Source organism: Apium graveolens, chromosome 7 (genome assembly GCF_009905375.1).
Source record: "Apium graveolens cultivar Ventura chromosome 7, ASM990537v1, whole genome shotgun sequence".
In the NCBI taxonomy this organism is placed as follows: domain Eukaryota; kingdom Viridiplantae; phylum Streptophyta; class Magnoliopsida; order Apiales; family Apiaceae; genus Apium; species Apium graveolens.
Window position 1 is genome coordinate 141,509,339 of NC_133653.1, and position 19,577 is coordinate 141,528,915.

Below are 19,577 nucleotides of genomic sequence, written 5' to 3' on the forward strand. Positions count from 1 at the left end.
TTCTAGTGTACCTCTATGACATCCAGTCACGTAGTTCTCCACATTCACACAATATAATAATGGAAAAGGTTAAAACTTCCATAAGAACTTGACTTAGGGAGCACACAATCATAACATTGTCTCAAAAAATTCCATTAATTGTTTCAATAATTAATTTACCTGATTAAAGATAACCAATAACTTGAATATGGTTAAGATAAAGTCAATAGTTTGAGAAGGATAACTTTGAAGTGTGAACCTCACTTGAATCACAAAAGCTAGGAAATAATGTATCAATAACTATTATCGTATAAAAACGAAAGTACATAGTAAAAATTTCCTATATTATGGGATTGAATCTTTGATAAACAGAGGTTAAAATTTCCTACCTGTTAAAAAATATTAGAAGCAGCTGATACTGTAAAGGATGGTCTCAAAGAAGTGAAGCATCAGGAGTAGTTAATGATTGGGTTCAGAAGGCAAGGAAGAGAGCAACCACAGAGCTAGTCATTATCTCTATTGTACTCGTATGCCAATATTTCAGCCTCGCTTAATCCAAATTGGGTAAACCTAAAGCAAGATATTTAGGTTTAGGAATATATGTGAATATTGAAAGTAGAATTAATATTTACAGTGGCCTAAACAATTAAAATAAACCAAATGTTACTTTATTGACCTCGCATATGTAGGCTTTAAAAATAAAGAAGTTGAGATTGTCCTTCTTATGATGAGAATTGTTGCTCTTCAGATTATCAGTGGTATAAAATTGCACAAAGAAAAATGAACCTATAGATGAACAAACAAATCATTAGCTCATTTTTACCAAACTCAATATGTAAGGGCTTATAATCTTAAAAATAGTATGCAATAATTATCAAAATAGAAAAAATAATATGCAATATTACTATATGTCTCAGTCATATCTCAACTAACATAAAATCAATGAATTATCGAGAATATAAATCAAACACATTGTATGAATTCTTCGTAAATCAAATGCATTCTTCTAAAATCATATGAATATTTAATAAACAGAGTAAAAAGTACCTTAGCTGATAAAAACTAATGGAAGCAACTAATACTCTAGAGCTTGGCCTGAAAGGAAATGAAACATCAGGAGTAGTGGCTTCATTCACATTTAAAAACTTGATGTTAGACAGAACCGTCTTATATATTATATAACATTGGTATAGACCATTAGTGCACAAATTTAATGTAAAAACAAAATAACGTGTGGGTTGTAAAACTAAACATATACACTGATTCACGATATTGTACCACAGTTGCATTTATAATCAACACATCATCCTAGGCTGCACAAACCAAAATACAAATATATAAAATCAATGTATTACACAAGTATAACTTTGAACTTTCTGTAAGATTAAAAGTACAGAGCAAGTTATTTTAAAACCATAACATATTATAAGGTTGAAAAATATAGATCACGTCTTATCCAAAAATCATACAGAAGATAGTAAACATTAATCTTACAAATTAAAATGTCAAAGATAACTGTAGTCTTGACAGGAAGCATAGATTGATATCCTTTCTCATTAATCTGTAGAATGAAACGCACAAAAAAATTCAAATATTTTTCTTTAAAACATAACGAACACATACTGTATATGCAGCTAAATATGTACAAACATGTATTAATAAATTACATGAAGAGGAAGAAAAATAAAAAAACCAATATTTAAGAATTAGATGTTTGAGATTTGAAATCAAACAGTGCATATAAATACTATGTAATTCTTGTGGTTGATCTTAATCTCACATTCATCAATCTGCAAAAATCAATCCAGAAAATCATTAACGCATACAGTTTGTTAAAAGTGCTATTTTTGTAATAGTTTGATGAGCAATGATCAATATTCATCTAAGGTTTAAAAATAAAACACTATAAATGGAAAATCAAATTATCGGATGGGAAAGGAATCAAGCTTCTTTTTCATAAGCCGTGAACTTCAGTGTTGGCTTCTCTTCGTGCTTGGGTGCTACATCTTTCAACTCAACAGCCCCATTATCCTGGACAGCCAACATAAATCAGTATATAGGTACCAGAGACTGAAGTTATGCATAATTCATATTATAATTCTTGGCCAAATACATACTCGCATATCATAAGTCCATAGGGTCAGATTGTCTCGAAGAAGCTACATAATAAGAATGTTATCCTTGTATAAAGACTCTCCCACAGTATCCAGCTCTGCAAAAGCTTCATCGAAAGCTTTAAATATTGCAAGTACCGATAACAATTTATGAAAAACTTAAATAAAGCCTAATGTTTTACAAAAGTAGGTGGAAAAACCTGTTTTGCAGGATGTATGCTCGATCAGGAAAATTTAGAATCTCATAATAAAGTACTGAGAAATTAAGAGCAAGTCCAAATCGAATCGGATGAGTCGGAGGCAATTCATGATTAGCTATGTCCTGCAATCACGATCATAAAATATAATCAAAAGTTAACAAACAAAATTGATAGATACTTCCCATTCATATAACTTGATTAAATCCTCAAGTTTCACATTTAGAAAAGTTAGAAATTCCTCTGGAAACATGTGCAATGACATCAATGTTTCCGGATCTAACTATTTCGAGAAGTGCTATAATACCATTTTCTTCTTTTCCCAAAACATGTAGCTTCACTGTCATTAGATAAATAAATAAAGTTGTATCAGTTTATAAGAAGTTATTCATATCTAAAAGATAAAAGGTCTGCATAAATAATGAAATCATCAAAGCAAAGGAAATATTAAGCAAAGGTCATGGGCTACACCTCGTGTTCGAGGCTACAAACTTCTCTTTAGAGAAAAAATAGAATAAAATTCATTTAATTGGTGACAGTTCACAAAGATTAAGAACCTTGAAACTCACATAGTACAAACTTATTTTTTCTATCATTTAATCATATAATGATGCATTAGTTGAGGCACACTGAGAACTATGTGAAACGCTTAATGTTACACATTTTGTAGGCGTCAGATTGTTTGATAAGCTGTCAGTGGCATATTTTGAGTCATACTTATACATCATTAATATTCAGTAGCGTATTAATATATCTGATCCCTTTACGAATATTTATTTAACAATACAAAATATCAATATACCAAACACTAACAAACTTGATAAAGTTAGTACTGCAATCTTAGGAGTCATAAATGGAAGGGAGTGGTGCATGTGTTATAAAAATTATTGCTTACTTATGCGTTGTGATGTCGATTTGGTACTGGAAATTGCCTTGTAGGGAGTTCTAAGGGTGCGCTTACAATTATTCATTTAACAACATTGTTCTTAGATGAATTAAGATCATAAAGTTATACCAAACTAAATCACTACAGAGACCTACATGTAAACTTAGTTCTTTTAACTATTTAATTCCGGTATAAGTTTGCAGCTAACATTTACCTTGTTATTCACCGAATTAGTTAGAGAATTACTTGATGCCGCAAACTTTTCAATAAGGTCATATATCGTCTACAACCTAGTCAAAACAAATAACTATAAAAATTAAATATTTATATCATATAATTTCATAAACTGTGGACGATTTATGGTTTTGTATATACTACCCTCATAAACTGACGGAGGAGATATATGTAAGGCCAAAGGTTACGATTGTGATATAACCAAAAAAATGATGACATCAAGAAACCATAGGGATTAATGGAAACACTGAGATAAGAATGTGCAATCTACTAAACAACAAAATAATATATGTAGTATTATCAAAATTGTGATAAAATGGATGATTCACTAATCAGTAAAACAATCTAACCTCGTATTGACCGGAGTTTGTTCTCATCCATATTCACAATAGAACTGATTGTTCCAGATCAACTGCAAGATCTACAACGATTTTGTTATAACAAATTAATATCTACATCGATCCCTGGAGTTGTGTTAAGATTTCATAATCAATACACATTCTTATCGAAAGAAGGAGATAGTGGCCAGAGAGAAAGCCGCTTCCAAGCTTAAGATCGAGAAGAACAGAAATAAAGGCATAAACATCAAACACAACATTTAAAAAGAACGACGATAACTCACTGAATCCAGTAATGAACAATATTGCTTCAATCGAGTTCAAACTAATGAAAAATAATACAATGGGAAAGACAAAAATGAATAAGTTTTTAACGTATCAATATTGTATCTGGTAAAAATAAAATTTAAGAATCAAAGCTACAAAGTTACAATACATAAAGAATCAATATGATAAAAAAGATAATAAAAATAAAATCGTCTCATACAAGGATCATACAAAAGATTATAAAATTAATCTTACAAATTGAACCGTCGGAGATAACCATAATCTTGACAGAAAAGCTCTTTTGACATCCACTTTCATTGATCTTTAGAGAATCAACACACAAAAATTGTCAAATACTGATTTGAAAAATATAACAAACACATATTGGATATGCATATAATAAGTACAAGCATATATTACTAAATCGCATGAAGAGGAAGAAAAACAAAAATAAATAGTGAAAATTGAGATGTTTGATATTTAAAATCAAACAATTGATAAACATACCTTGATTCGTGATTCTATAACCACTGCTGCAGAACTAATCAGCCCAGCATCATCTCCTGCCTAAATCAAAACTAATATAGGTAAATAATAATAGTACGAACATATTAAATCTATACAAACAACAATACACTACAAGAAAGACGTTAATAGACATCGGTTATTGACTGTTGTGAAAGATGCAAAAAAACGATGTCTACGTGGGTGTAGTAAAAGGTCCCTGTTTTTCACATCGGTTGTGGACCGATGTGAAAAATAACATTATACATCTTTCTAGATAAATAACCAATCTATTAGATATACTAAGACATCGGTTAGTAATCGATTTGAAAAACAAGAAACGATATCAATTGTGCCTATACAACAACGCTTTCATAAATTGAAACGATGTATTAGACATAATAAGACATCAGTCATTAACTGATGTCTGTGGTTACATATTTACATATTATATATAAAATATATACATACATTAAAATACCAAAAACTAAAACAAGCAAATGAATCACGTCTAAATAACCACAACTTTCATTATTATTATCAAACTAATACAAAGTATTCCAATATACATCATTGACAAAATCAAAAACATAATTCTCAAATCTAAACATTATCAAGTCAAAATGAAATTTTCCTACTAGTCTTCTATGATAGTGCAATCTGTTAAAGTCATTAAATCAGGGTCAGCTTGATGTGTAGAAACTAAAAAGATGTTCATAGCCCAAACCTACGTCGAGTTGCTCTTGAGTAGGCAAATCTTGAGAAGTCCATGTATCTACATGGGTTTGGAATTCAACAACTGCTTTTGTAGCACTGGATTTGATTGGAGAAGGTTCCTTGACAAATTAAGCGAGTAACATCATCTGGAACTAACTGCATGATCAAACTTATGATCGGTTACAAAAGATCAGAAGTGATTGTCAAGTCAGTAAATTTATTCACCTAAAGATAGAAGCAGCATTCCATAATCATTGACATATGACAACAGCTTCGGTGTTGGGGAACATAGATGGGTAATTCTCAACATCAGTTAGATAATACCTTATTATATATCACCATTACGTACCTGGGCATAATAAGGTATGGATAATACAGAAGCTGCCAGACCAAGAACTGGGCCATGTGTAGAAGCTATCGACAAATTAGAGCTAGATCCTCTGTGGTTGCAAATAAGTAATCTTCTTTGATGATGTATTAATGCATCAGGTTGGTCCTTTTTCTTGCTTACTACCATCTGCAGAAAAGGAGACCAAAAGTCAGATTTCTAGAGCTGAGTAGTAGCTAATTATGTTCTAATTCTAACCCTGTTTCAGGGGGACCCCTCGTGTGTGTTTCGTTTTCTGATGTTGTTGGAAATCATCAATAATACTCACATAGCAGAGAAGAAAGTTCAGAGCTTGTCAACACGCACAATCTCTTGACCGTAGACACAAACATACTGCACAATACAAGTATCAAACCCAAAATTCAGACTATGGTTTTTACAACATTCCATACAGAAAAATAAGTAAAGAATGAGCTAAAATATATCATAGTACTGAGAGTCGTGAAATACTTACTTCCATGGGACATCTCCAACAAGAATCCTATCACCTTCATTATCCTCGTAAACAAGTGTATACTCCCCACTCCAATCTAATACTCCTGTTAATGGTCGTCTCCCCATCTTCATCTTTGCTGTAATCCGAGGGATTAGTTTGAGCTAAACAATGAAACAATGAGGGTCAATAACTATACCCTGCTTAAGTGAACTACTAAAAAAACAGTGGAACTAGTAAACATAATGTACACCAAGAATAACATGCCAAGAGGCCTATGAAGAGTTCATCAACCGCAGAAGCACAACCACTTGGCTACCGTGATTTTGCTGTTTGCTGGCAATCTTCTTTGAAACCTCATATCTTGTCTCAGTTTAAACTGACAGCTTTGAAGCACAGCCAGTTGCACGATTTTTCCTGAATGATCGAATCGGAGGCCATCCAACAACTAGAGCAATTCTGTATAACATATATATTTATTAGACCATAATGTGAATGTTAGCCTGGACCAGACACCAAAAATGAATTATTTTAAGTAGATTATAAGCAAGGTGTAAGTAATTAAGCAAAACACTAATTTAGGCACACAAATTATGAGCAAAAGAATAGGACAGAACCAACATCAATACAAAATGGATGCAAATATTCAATGTACTGCAAGAATACAAAGGAAAAAGAACCAAAAACAAAATTACAAATGATAGTACAGAATGTAATATTTCCCCAACCTGATTAATTCCTCGATCCTGAATACTGTCAACAATCTTCACCGTATCATGTAATAGAGAGCACATACAATTTCCCTAATCACTGTATTCAGCCCAGGGCACAATCCGCCGCATGTAACAATACAAGCATGCACCTCATCTGAGCTAAAATACACCTATGGCATTGAATACATGAGTTAGCAAAATTATATGCATCAAAATTTAGTTCTGCTAGAACTGGAAATCGTAAACCTTCTGGTGTGGTCCAGCACGCCGAAAATGTATCCCCCTTGGACTATCCTTGTGAACCATGACCTATAACAATTAAGAAAATATAATATTATCCCAGTTATACATGTTAAGCAACTATGAAACTCGATTTCTTATGCAAGTAAGATCGAGTGGTTGATGTGTCAGACTCAATATAATATATTAGCAGAGAAATTGAAAAAGCATGCTAAATGGCCATGCCATCCATAACTTAATAGGCCACGTTCTGGAAGCAAATAGAACTCCGAGCCATACTGACTTGTTATATTCTTTCACGAAAACAAAAATAGCACACATCAAGATTTGGTGCATATAAGTCGTGTTTTTTACGAGTTTTTACTTACATCACAGATTCATATTGCTATTGTTGTAAATTAACTTAGCAACAAAAAGAAAACAAGATGAGGGTAGATGGTCAGATTGTTGTAACAACCTTATATATTTAAATATTTTAATAAATTGAAAGAGTGATAGATAAGATACCTTTCCGGGCACACTATCATCGTCGTTGACAAAGTACTGCCTGAAACCAAAAGCCAGCAGAACATCTTAAATTCTGATCAACCATAATTAACAACAATTTAATGTAATAAAACATCAAATGAGGGAACAATGTAACATATTTGATTTACTTTACTACTGAATATGCAGGATTAGACCGCAACGGATTAGGATAGGGTCTACCAAAAGAAACATGTTTATTAACATTGAGCGGATAAAATCTGATTTGCAATTTTCATAGATTTAAGATAAACATGAACTAAACAACCAAAATAACCTGTTATGAACCACCTTCACAGGAATAATGACTCTAGTCTACGAATTACTATTGAAAGCGTGAGTCTGTACATTTCCAAACCAGATCCCAACAACATAGTAACTACATTATCTTTTTTTAATGCACCCATCTAAAACTCTAAATTAAACAAAACAATCAACAGCAATTTAATGTAATAAAATAACCCTACATCAAATTTCAAAACCCCAAATACAAAAATAACAAAAAACCCACATCAACAAAACAATCCAAACCCCATTTTAGAGAAAGAAAGAATTAAAAACCGAAAATTGAATTTTGAAAAAAAAATTAGAATAAAACTTACTAATTATAGCGGATTTGAGCTAGGGTTCAACCTCCTTTCCACAAATCGACCAATTTTCAAATTCCTTTGCACAAATTGACCAAAACTTGCAGCTAATCGGCCATTTCAGTTGAAAGTTAGGGTCCGATAACTTGAAATCTTGGGTTCAAATTAGGGGTTTCAAACCTATAGCTCTAATTAAGGTAGTATAAGTTAGGGTTTCAATGTCGAAGGCCGAGAGAATCGGGAGAGAGAAAAAGATGAATGGAGAGAGTCTGGTGAGATGAAGCATCGAAATGTTTTTAAGGGGGAAATGTTTTTAGCACGGGGGAAATCTATTTGTTAAGGGCCGCGTGTTTTTTTAAAAAGTAGTTTAGACATCAATTTTGATTTTATCACATTTTCAACATCGGTCCTTAATGACAACGATTTTTATGAGGTGATGTTTATTGATCCTTTTCTTGTAGTGATACTAAAATTACATAACGGAGGGAGTGAAGAAACAAATAAAAAGAAAAATTGAAAAAGAAGAAATATAATTTACAAACCTGTTTGTTCATTGTGTTGCATTAGCAAATGAAACCCAATTAAAATCAGCATGTAACCTGCAAAAATAAAGAGAGAAAATGAGATTTTGATATTTGAAATTTTTGAGAAGAAGAAGAAGATTAATTAGCGTTTGAAATTGTGTACGTGTATATATCAATTTAATTTAACTGTGAGAGAGATTGAGCCAGAGAGAGAAAGAGAGATGTAACAGACCGGAGATAATCATGCATAATTAATTTTATTTTATTCGGTATTTTTTAAAGATAGCTTTATTTTTTAAATTCAAAAATTAACCAACTATTAATTAAGATGGGTCAAAATTAAGGTAATTGGATAGTCGATGGATCAAGTAAAATGTATAGTAATTGGGTCTTGGGTAAATTTTTTACCCATGGGTAAATTAAAGATTAGTCATTAGGTATTATAGATTTTTGTACACATAGGAGGTCGATCATTATTAATAAACTCTGCACCGATAAAATTTTAATAACTTATCAAATACGGATTTTTAAGATGTTCCCTTTGATATATACTAGAAAATTCGTTCACTTTTGTCTACAATCTTACATTCACTGTGCGTGAACGGTTTATTGCAATTTTTAACGGTAACATTTATCAAATCAATACATGATGTTTGGTTTAATTAATTGCTATAAATCCTCAGAAAATTTATCGCGATTTTTTTATAAGGGGCGGCGAATCAACATTACCGATTGCTCGTTTCAAAATTACTATATGCTCGTTTGACTTTTATCTACACCCTACAAATTTACAATCATGGTGTCATTTATTGATTTCGATTTTTGATCGAAATTTGTATTTTTTTTACTTGTACAAATCTTTGTTAGGTAATGTATCTGATAAAAAATAGTATCGAACTTACTAATTATACTAAATTAAGCTCCAAATAATAGTTACTTTCAATTTTTAAATTCGTAAAATAAACTATATTTACTTCATAAAATTAATTTTATTTCTAATTTATATTATCATATATAACAAAATAAATGTTCACAATAATAGCAAATAATAAAAAATAACAGTTTATCAAAAGAAATAGTACAAATTGATTATGCACAAATATAAAAAATATGACTTATAACTACTCTAATACTGAGCTTGATTAGTTTATCGTGTTACATTATACAATTTACTATGCTAATATTAAGTAAAAAATATAAAAAAAAAAATAAAAACTTATTACTTTAAAAATCAGAACCGAAATCGAAATTGGGTCATTAATTTTGATTGTTCGGTTATATATTTTTACCGATTTTCTGTATTTGTGGTTTATCGATTCGTTTGATTGTGTTTGTTTTAAAAGAAAAATATATTAAGGGACAAAGCCCGACCAACCACCAATACAAGATACTAACCCAATTAGAAAATGGGCTAACTAATCCATACTTAACAAACCAAATCAACCCACAAAAGACCATCAACTGGGCTAACTAAAACTTCATTTGCTAACACGAAAATAGAAACTTAATTAATAAAATTAATAAACTGTTGGGAGGCTCAAACAGCCTTACTGCACCTCTTCATCTTCTTGTTACCAACTTGAATCAGAGCTCCATAGCCTCTTCCTCCTCCTGTACTGCACCATTCTCTTCCACCGCAACAACAGCCGGGAGACCAACCACCACTTCCAGTTCAGAAAACTCATCAACATCTTCATTATCAGTAGAAACTCCATCCACAACCACATTACCTTGCAAACCTAAACTCTGAGCATCATTATTCTCTACTTCCCGAGGCAAATCCTCCTCCTGAGGATCACATACTTCATCTTTAAGAACAGCCGGCTCAAGCTCCCCTTTCATTACAGCTCTAAACCTCTCCTCAACACTTCCCAATCCCATGTCCAAATACCACATCTCATCTATTCTATCAAAATCCTCCTTAATGATTACCATCTACTTCCAATGATTTGCACCATACTCAGATAAGTAAGCAGCCAATTCATTAGCATCCTGTCAACAAGCCTTAATTCACACTTATAATTATTTCCAGCCTTGCGTTGATTCAGTTGCCACATAATATGTGCGTACTGAGGATGACCTCCCACCATCATAAAGTTAACAACTTCCAATAAGCATCTATGTTGTCAGTCTCCAGAATAATCTTCTTTTAGCCCTTGTAGTATGCCTCATTTAAACCCACTAACAAAGCATGAAACTCATTTTCCCTCTGATCTTCAAAATCCAGAGAGCCCGCAGTCATGTGGAGAATAACTCATATCTCATCCCTGAACACAGTACCAATACCAGAATGGTTATCATTTGGCAAAAGTTCTTGTGAGAATAAGCTATCCACATTATAATTTATTACCCCTTTGCTAGGCATCAACCATCTAGCAATAACGTTAACATTTTCTTCCTCCATGATGTTTTGAAAGACTGACAAAAAATCCTAACTGGACTAACCCTCTCTCAACTATAAGTGTTTTGTGAATGGAACTGACTTAGACTGAAACATCTACATGTAATGATCCCACTATATATACCTTCTAATTGACCCCCTAAACAATGTCATAAAAGCTCTATATCCTCAATACTTCTCCCCAAAAGAAACGTTTAGTCTTCCAAGAAGAATCTGATAGTTTTTTCATTTTTCCAAGTTATCATAATGACCCTTTATTACAAGTAATTATTCCTAAAAATTTATTATCTTACCTATTTAATACTCACCATAAAATATACCACTGTACTAAATTTACTTGCGAGATAATTCCCAAAATTAAAATTTACTTGAGAGACAATTCCCAAAATTAATTACTTAACTTATTTCCAAATTTTCCAAAAAAAAAATCTCTATTTGCATGCCCATCTGCCACTACATTCCACTCTCTACTAACATGTTTCACTTGAATATTTTATTCCTCGCAACTCCATAACTTATTCTGAAGAGAAGCCACATCAATCTGTTTTACCAGCTGCTTATTATCTGAAAGAACTAGAACATAACTCTGCCTCCAACTACTATCTTTTAAAATCCTTAACAAAGTTTCCAAAGCATAGCATTCCTCCTCAAAAGTTTTAGAAGCTACCGAGGGACCAGCAAACTATAGAAAAATTTCACCTACTACTGACTATATTACCCCTCCAATGCCAGCCAAAATTGCACCCTTTGAATTTTTTTGAGACTACCATCAATAAAAGCAATATTATCAAAATTATCCCTTGTAATTAAATCCAACCAAAAAAAATTCACTTGCAGTAACAACTCCAATTGGATTGCTTGACCGCCACTGAGCTCTCTTCTTGCTTAAATTCCATTTGCTAAACACCATTCCAAAGCTCAACTTTGTATTAGGAAATTAACTTGATTTAAATTTAAGGAGTTGTTTTTAAAAATGCGCTGATTTTTGTGCAGCCAAATAGTCCAAATTGTAGACCCAAGAACACTAGTCCAAACTTGCTTAATTCTTACTGAAGAAAAAAAAATCCTGGATCTCCACATAGATTCTAAATCTTCTATATATACTCTTGAAACTATTCCCCACCAACTAAGAATAAGGATCCAAACTTTATTAGAGAATGCACATTTTCCAAAATAGGTGATCAAATAATTCTTCTTCCAATTCACATAACAGACATAACTTGGAGTCTCTAAAATTACTGATTCTACCAGCCAACCAAAACTTTGTTGGTACAATCCTAGATTGAACTTTTCATAAGAATAATTTCACTGTCTCAGGAACCTTGCATTTCCAAATGACTTCCCAAAGATCATTACAGGGAATAGCATCTTCACCGATCAATTCATATGCTGCTCTACTGGTAAACTTGTCACCCAAAGGCACCCAAATAAACACATCTTGCGTACTACTCAACTGAATTGAGTCCACTATCTTACCTAACTCCTTCAACTCATCCATTTCCCAATTTCTCAATTTTCGAGTCCAAAAGACTTCTCCAATCCTATCATAACAGTCCCATAAAACCTTGAAAATTATATTTTCCTACGGTTTCAACTTAGATATACTATAGAGTCTACTAAATTTCTCCAAAGTTGGCTTATCCTGATACCATAAATCCTCCCAGGATAATGCCGATTCTCCATCAAACACTCTCATCTCAAACTTCCTAAATCCATGTGACATGTTTCAGAAAATTTAGCAACTGCTTTTACTATATCATGCACTATAACTGAACAAGATTTAGAACTACTCAACTATTAAAATCCCTCCCCTTATTACAACCATACTTATCCCTTAGCCAGACATTCCATCCTACCTTCCTACCAGCCTGCCACTTAAACCACAATTTACACAATAGAACTAGATTTCTCTATTGTAATGAACTTAAACCTAATCCTCCCAGCTTCTTGGGCTTACATATCAAACTCCATGCTTTAAGATATATTTTCCTAATATTAACCTCTACATCCTCAGAAACATCTCCCCAAAAAAAGTCTCTTCTGAATTTTTCAAACTGTTAACAAATTTCAATAGGAACCTTATGAAGAGCAAACCAATAGATTGGAAGACTGTCCAAAGTTAGGGACAAAGGATCCTCTTGCCTAAGTCCATTTAAAATGATGAAATCCTTAGTAGAGATATCATTAACTAGGACAGATACCCTAATTGACTTGAATAAATCCTCTATCCATTTAATCCATTTGTTACCCAAACCTAAGCACTTCATAGTCTTGAAAAGAAAGTTCCGATTAACAGTGTCAAAAGCTTTCTCAAAATCTAATTTCAAAATTAGACCCTTATTACCTAAGATTTTCATGGAATGGTAAATCTCATTCACTATCATTATCCTTTATGCTGCCTGCCTTCCTTTCACAAAATAAAACTAATTAAAATCTACTAATTTTTCATACATCATGCTGAATCTTTGTGCCAACACTTTAGTTAATAATTTTGTCACACTATTAATTAGACTTATTGGTCTAAAGGCATGCAACCTTGTTGGCACCTTGACCTTAGGGACAAGTTCTATAAAAGAGGAATTAAATTCTATGGGAAGCACTCTTGACCTAGAAAATGAAATGAACCCTTCTAGAACTTTACCTTTCAAATAAAATAAAAACTCCTTGATGTACATCATGTTCATCCCATCTGGACCTGGAGCTTTATCATCACTGAAGGACTTTAATGCAATTTCTAATTCCTCTATACAAAATTCCTGCTCTAACTGAATCACTTCCTCTACATTCAACCTGTAATTTATCAAAGAATCCAATTGAAAAACCTCCAACTTCCTTTTATTATAAATACCTTTGAAATATTTGAAGAAAGAACCTCGAATTTCCTAAAACTTACTCACCAATTCTCTCCTATGACTATTTTGTCAATTTTATTTTTGCATCTTCTTCTCTGTATAACCTTATGAAAAAACTTAGTATTTTTGTCTCGTTATAAGTTCCAGTGAATCCTTGCCTTCTATCTCAACATGGAATCCCTCTTCTTATAACAAGAAACTAGATCCAAATTACACAAAAAAACTTCATCACCCCATACATGATTTCCATCAAAATGCTCCATTTTGGACTTTAAATCTTCGATATGCATTTTTAAACTGCCTTTAGCCACTTTACTCCATTGTTTCAGTCCTAATTTGAAGTTTTTTAATAAAACTTGGAAATTTTCACTTGATTCAGAGTCTTTGGCCTGCTTCCAAAAGTTTTCCATATCTTTCCTAACCCCTTCTTCTTTTAGCCACCAATTAAAAACTCTAAAAGGTATAAGACCTCCTCTTGACTGCTTAACATATAACATTTTAGGCTTGTGATCAGAAACCATTCTACTGAGAGCACAGGCTTTTCAATAATCCACTGAATACCAATTATCATTCACCAGAAACCTGTCCAGCTTGCTAAATTTTCCATATGGACCAAACCAGGTGAAATTATCATTTACCAATTCAATGTCACACAAATTATTGTTCTTAATAAAAGACCCAAAACCTTGAACATCCAATATCCTGTATTTACAGTTTGCACTCTCACTGTCATCATTGATACTATTGAAATCTCCCACTATACAGACCAGATCATTGTTAGCAACATCCAAAGCAGCTGAGAGTTCCTCCCATAGCTTTATTTTACACTTAGAGGACCATAGAAATTTTATACATGAAAAATTTCTTCCGAAACCTTACTTTTATATTGTATCCATTGCCAATTCCTACATGAGGCTATCCAGTATTCTGAAACCACAACTTAACCCAAACCATTAATAACCCTGTCTCCCGACAAACCTACTGAGTTCTGAATCAACCAGCCATGTTGATCATTAGCCTAAATTGTCATTTCCCAAAATTCTTAGAGACATAGTATGTTAGCACTCACTTCCTTAAGCAAGTCCTTAATCATCCTTCTTTTCATACTATTACCAATACCCCTATAGTTCCAATATACTACTTCAATGGTTTTTACTGACATAAATACTTGAATGTTACTACAAATCAAACCAGTCTAGCCCAAAATCCACTTAGAGATATCCTTTTATAGCTGAGCTGCTACCCTCCTAAAGGCATCTTCCTTACTTTCTACAATTGTCAATCCTGTTTGTTTCGCACAATCAACAATTTCCCTAGCTACATGTAACGTCTGGAAAAATTATGTCTGTATTATATCATATTTTTAATAAATTATGTGTGTTAATGTGTCATTATTAGGGCGGAAACACGCGCTAATAATACACGCAAGTATACGCGTTCGCAAGTAATATAGAATACTTTCTAGTTCGTTCCCACAGAGACTCAGACTAATTATGTTCAATTAATACTCACTCACCAATGTATAATTACTTCTCAATGTCAAGACAATAACACTTAGAATTGATTAACTAATTATTAACTACAATTAACTACTAGAATTAAGCACTTAATTGACACTCGAATTAACAATATTAAAACACACATGAGATCACAACTTCATTACTACTTCCTTCAATAGTCATTGTCATTACCCTTAGCATGCAACAGTGATGATATTAATCGAACAACACGAAATTGATAAAAGCCAACTTTCATTGTACTAATACCATTCTACCAAGGATCCACAATTAAGATAGAAGTTGAATAAACATCAATTATGTTGAGACCCTATATGTCTACAGAATTTGACAACATAACGATTTAAGCACAAGTTATTCATTTTGATTACACAGGGCAAGTAAAACGGTTAGAGTTACCCACTAATCATGCATACACATACATGAACCTATGATAGCATGGCAAGTTCTAAATCTCAAGATCCACCGTCGCTTCACAAGAGATTAACACCCTATCTTATATGTTCGCGACGCACATAAGACGAATAAGCACAACCAATACTAGATATCATACAATCATCACACACTAAGGTATTAAACAACTAACTAAAGAATTCCATAGTAAATCCGTTACGACCCCATGATCACGATTAGCCCATGATAGCACTCGTCGTCATCATGGGTTCATATGAAAACATGATAATAACACACGAGAATAATAACTAAAATTACTTATATTAAACTAGATTACGTCACAAGAGTAAATAGGTTCAAAGTAAAGAAAACTAGCATCCAACGTTACAACGAAATAAAGAATCACAAGAAAATATGCTTCCTCTTCGTTGCGGTCTGCTAAAACGGTCTTCTTCCTTATCTCCTCGCTCCTCGATTAATACTACGATCCAACCTTTGTGAAATGTCTCTGAAAACTACTTATATAGGAGTCCCATAAAACCCAGATAACTTAGAAGTTGGAAGTTAAATAGAACCAGGAGTCTAAAATAATTAATTTAAAATTCCGTCCCTGAGCGGCCGCTCAGCATTCCTGAGCGGGCGCTCAACTTCCTGAGCGGTCGCTCAGCAGAGCTGAGCGGGCGCTCAAACCCCTTCTAGAAAATGGTCTGTTTTTGCTCCCGTTTCTTGCTGCATTCTGCTCCTATCTTCCCACTTGCAATGCTAAACACATGCCAAGGCTTATTCTTGATGAAATCTCTCCAGAAATATAAATAATACCCTGAAATGCACAAACACTAGAAAAACGCATCAAATACACAAAATACTTGATTCCAAGACATCAATTCAAGACATTATAAGACGTTCTAAGTGGTATAAAATGCCACTTATCAGTCATTTATGTGTAATTAGCTGTAAAACCATAATTGCTATGTGTTACGTGCATTCTGTATCGTCCAGGTATTTTCAAAGTATTTTTCAGATATTTTAGTTTTCATTTATAGCTTTCATATCAAAGGTTATATGACCCGAATCAGGATTTTATAGCTGATATTTCAAATAAAATAATGGGCCTTATTTTTCATCAAACGGCTTGTACCATCGCATTATTCTGAACATCTAGGTATTTTACAAATTTTCTCGTTTCACGAAAAATGACTTTTTCGGGCCCCATTGGGTGTTAAAAACCCCACAAAAATCATATTTTTATTTTTATAAAATTATAGGACTTTCATTTATGCCATTTCTTTGTATTTTTGAATTATTCACAATTTTTGGGAAATTTTGGCATATATATTGTATATATAAAATATTTATAAATTAAATTTTAATACTCAAAAATTATAAAATTAGGGGCCAATTAATTTTAAATGATGTAGAATTAGGGCCTTAATTTTAATTAGGAGTATTAATTTTACTACTATAAATTGCCTAATTATTATTAATTAATTAAAAATCAGAAAAAATCAGAAATTCCCCCAAATTTCCAGAAATTAGGGTTCTTGAGTTCTTGGATTCAAGAAGCAATTTCAACGTGATTCTGTTATCCAAATCGTTCATGTAAGTAGTCGATTGAAAGCTCTTGATCTCTACTTTCTGATATAGCTATCAATTTCATGTCTAATTGCGTCGTTTTTCAATTTTATTTTTAGGGTTTATGCTTGAATTAGGCGTTTGTAATTTAAGAATCATTTGTTTGTTTTGATGAGTTATATAGCTTTATATCAAGTTGAGGAATGATTTTGCATGATTAATTGATTCGTATAACCCCGGGAAGGTAGTTCACGAGTTCTTGGTTTTTAGCAATTTTTGAATTCGTTTTTGATAAATTATAGATGATTTTGATTGTTGTTGTTATGGGAATCAATTCTGGTACTCAGTAGCTTCAATTTTATATATAAATCATTGAGTTTGGTTTACGATTTGGTAAGAAACGTTTTCCGATGAACTTCACCGGGGGGATCGGAAATTGGCCGGAGATGGAGGAAGACGGATGTTTGGATGGCGTGGTTGCGGAAGAATGCGAGCTGCAGTTGTGGGGAATCTATTGGCATCAAAAACACGAAGCAACGATGTTCTGGGATCATGAATTGGGTCGCCGGACTTTGGACGAAAAAGCTTGCCAGCGCCGGTTTCTGGGCAGCCATGGCGGCTGTTCTTGGTGACCCGAGGTCGACCCGATTTCGACCCGGGACACGACCCGGGTTTGATCCTGAAAGCCCCAATCCATTTTTTTGTTTTATGTTTCTAATTATTTAATTATTTATATTCTATTAAATCAAAAATCAGTTTTATAAATCAAAAAAACCAATTAAAAATTAGTTTTAAATTCTGTAAAATGTTATAATTAATTTCTAAATTATTTTATTAATTTAGAAATTCGAAATTAATTATTTATTTAATTATTTAAGTAGTTATTTAATTAATTATTTATTTATCTATTAGTTAATAATTAAGTAATTACTTAATAAATAAAGATTAAATATATCGAATAATAATACGAGTAACTCGTATTTATACGAGTTGTTGATCGATAAGTTGGATTATTATCCGAGCGTTAGTCTATTTATTCAATGAATGTCATAAAAGTTACTCGTATCGAATAATTATTCGTAAATTATCAATTTAGTTGTATAATTAGTAATAAGTTGTGATTAACTGTAATAATTTGTAATTAATTCTAATAATTAAGAATTAAGTATTTTAAAATACAACAAATATTAAATAAATATTTAAAAATATAATTAAGGTTTATTTAATTATGATTAATTATTTATAATAGATTATTAATTAATCAAATAATTTTCAATAAATCATAATAAACTCATTTTAATTCCAAAAATTATAGAAAAATCATTTTCAATTCTGATTTTTCTTAAATAATTATTTAAAAATTATTTTAGGGTTTAATAATTAGTTATATTTACTTATATTGAATAATAAATTGATTTATCTGTATTTAATTGCTATTAATTAGACCGTTAGTCTGATTCGAGCGAAACGAAAGCCCTTAGACTCAAAAAAATGAATTGTTTTCGTTAAAAATAAAATTAAAACCTAATTTCTTCTATAAACTAGTTGACCCTTGTTATTTATTTTATTATAAGCCGAACCGCGTGCAGAGACGAGTCCAATAAATCCCAAAAAATAGGAAACGAGTCAGGTAAGGATCAGTTAAGCGAATAGTGAGTCGATTTTGATTCTAAAAATTATTTTAAACATAAAAATGATTATGTGGCTTCTGTGCTTATGTGTATTATGTGGTTAATCGAGTCTTGCTTGTTAATAAATAATATATGAGTCAATAATATGCGCATGGGTAGACAGTAGGAATGACGTGAAGTCGGTTTGAGACGCAATTGAAGTACAAAATGACTAAATCAGTCTATTTCTCTAACAGAAGCTAATCCACCAAGGAAGGTTGAGCCGGTGATAGACAAAGGTGACCTACTTGAAGTGAGTCGCGCAGAAGGCAAGTTTTTCCCCTATTCTAATTTCAGAATAGTGATATTTCTTCAGATTCATATCACGCTTGCACTCTTTTAATTTTTATTCATAAACACTGATACACACTTATTATTCTCTTGTTCATATTTCATTTCGATTCTTGATTTCTCCTTTTCCTTTGGATTCCGTATTCATATTCCAATTGTTATACATACACATTGGTATATTCTGGTGATTAGAATATAACCAGGACATAACCGGATCCTTGGATGGGCCGTAGAG

At 32.3% G+C, this 19,577-nt stretch overlaps 1 protein-coding gene across 20 annotated transcripts; it reads right to left on the bottom strand.

The window, feature by feature from the left end:
* Positions 1–224: 224 nt before the first annotated feature.
* LOC141672180 (auxin-responsive protein IAA18-like) lies at positions 225–8,457 on the bottom strand. Of its 20 annotated transcripts, XR_012555393.1 has the most exons (19): positions 8,138–8,454; positions 7,518–7,557; positions 7,017–7,079; positions 6,786–6,940; positions 6,079–6,516; positions 5,893–5,957; positions 5,586–5,753; positions 5,251–5,392; positions 4,523–4,582; positions 4,271–4,337; positions 3,761–3,831; positions 3,391–3,466; positions 2,598–2,630; positions 2,294–2,415; positions 2,097–2,191; positions 1,474–2,010; positions 1,027–1,292; positions 656–765; positions 225–549 (listed from the first exon to the last, which is right to left on the bottom strand). XR_012555393.1 is itself a non-coding variant. In XM_074478709.1 (15 exons), the coding sequence occupies exons 5-8, from the start codon at positions 6,320–6,322 to the stop codon at positions 5,722–5,724; spliced, it is 252 nt and encodes an 83-aa protein (XP_074334810.1). In that variant the 5' UTR covers positions 6,323–6,516; positions 6,786–6,940; positions 7,017–7,079; positions 7,518–7,557; positions 8,138–8,448; the 3' UTR covers positions 1,699–2,010; positions 2,097–2,191; positions 2,294–2,415; positions 2,598–2,630; positions 3,761–4,337; positions 4,523–4,582; positions 5,251–5,392; positions 5,586–5,721. The 20 variants fall into 20 exon arrangements, 1 of the variants encoding a protein (XP_074334810.1); XR_012555399.1 differs by lacking the exon at positions 3,391–3,466 and having other exon boundaries at positions 3,761–4,337; positions 6,079–6,221; positions 6,325–6,516; positions 8,138–8,455; XR_012555400.1 differs by lacking the exon at positions 3,391–3,466 and having other exon boundaries at positions 3,761–4,337; positions 6,079–6,221; positions 6,309–6,516; positions 8,138–8,455.
* Positions 8,458–19,577: the final 11,120 nt, after the last annotated feature.

What these genes read in the sequence shown, in the direction of transcription:
- LOC141672180 (XM_074478709.1), bottom strand. An exon ending in GTTGGAGATGTCCCATGGAA is followed by an intron (nt 5,958 to 6,078) that starts GTAAGTATTTCA and finishes TGTATTGTGCAG; the next exon opens with TATGTTTGTGTCTACGGTCA. An exon ending in TGAACTTTCTTCTCTGCTAT is followed by an intron (nt 5,754 to 5,892) that starts GTGAGTATTATT and finishes CCTTTTCTGCAG; the next exon opens with ATGGTAGTAAGCAAGAAAAA.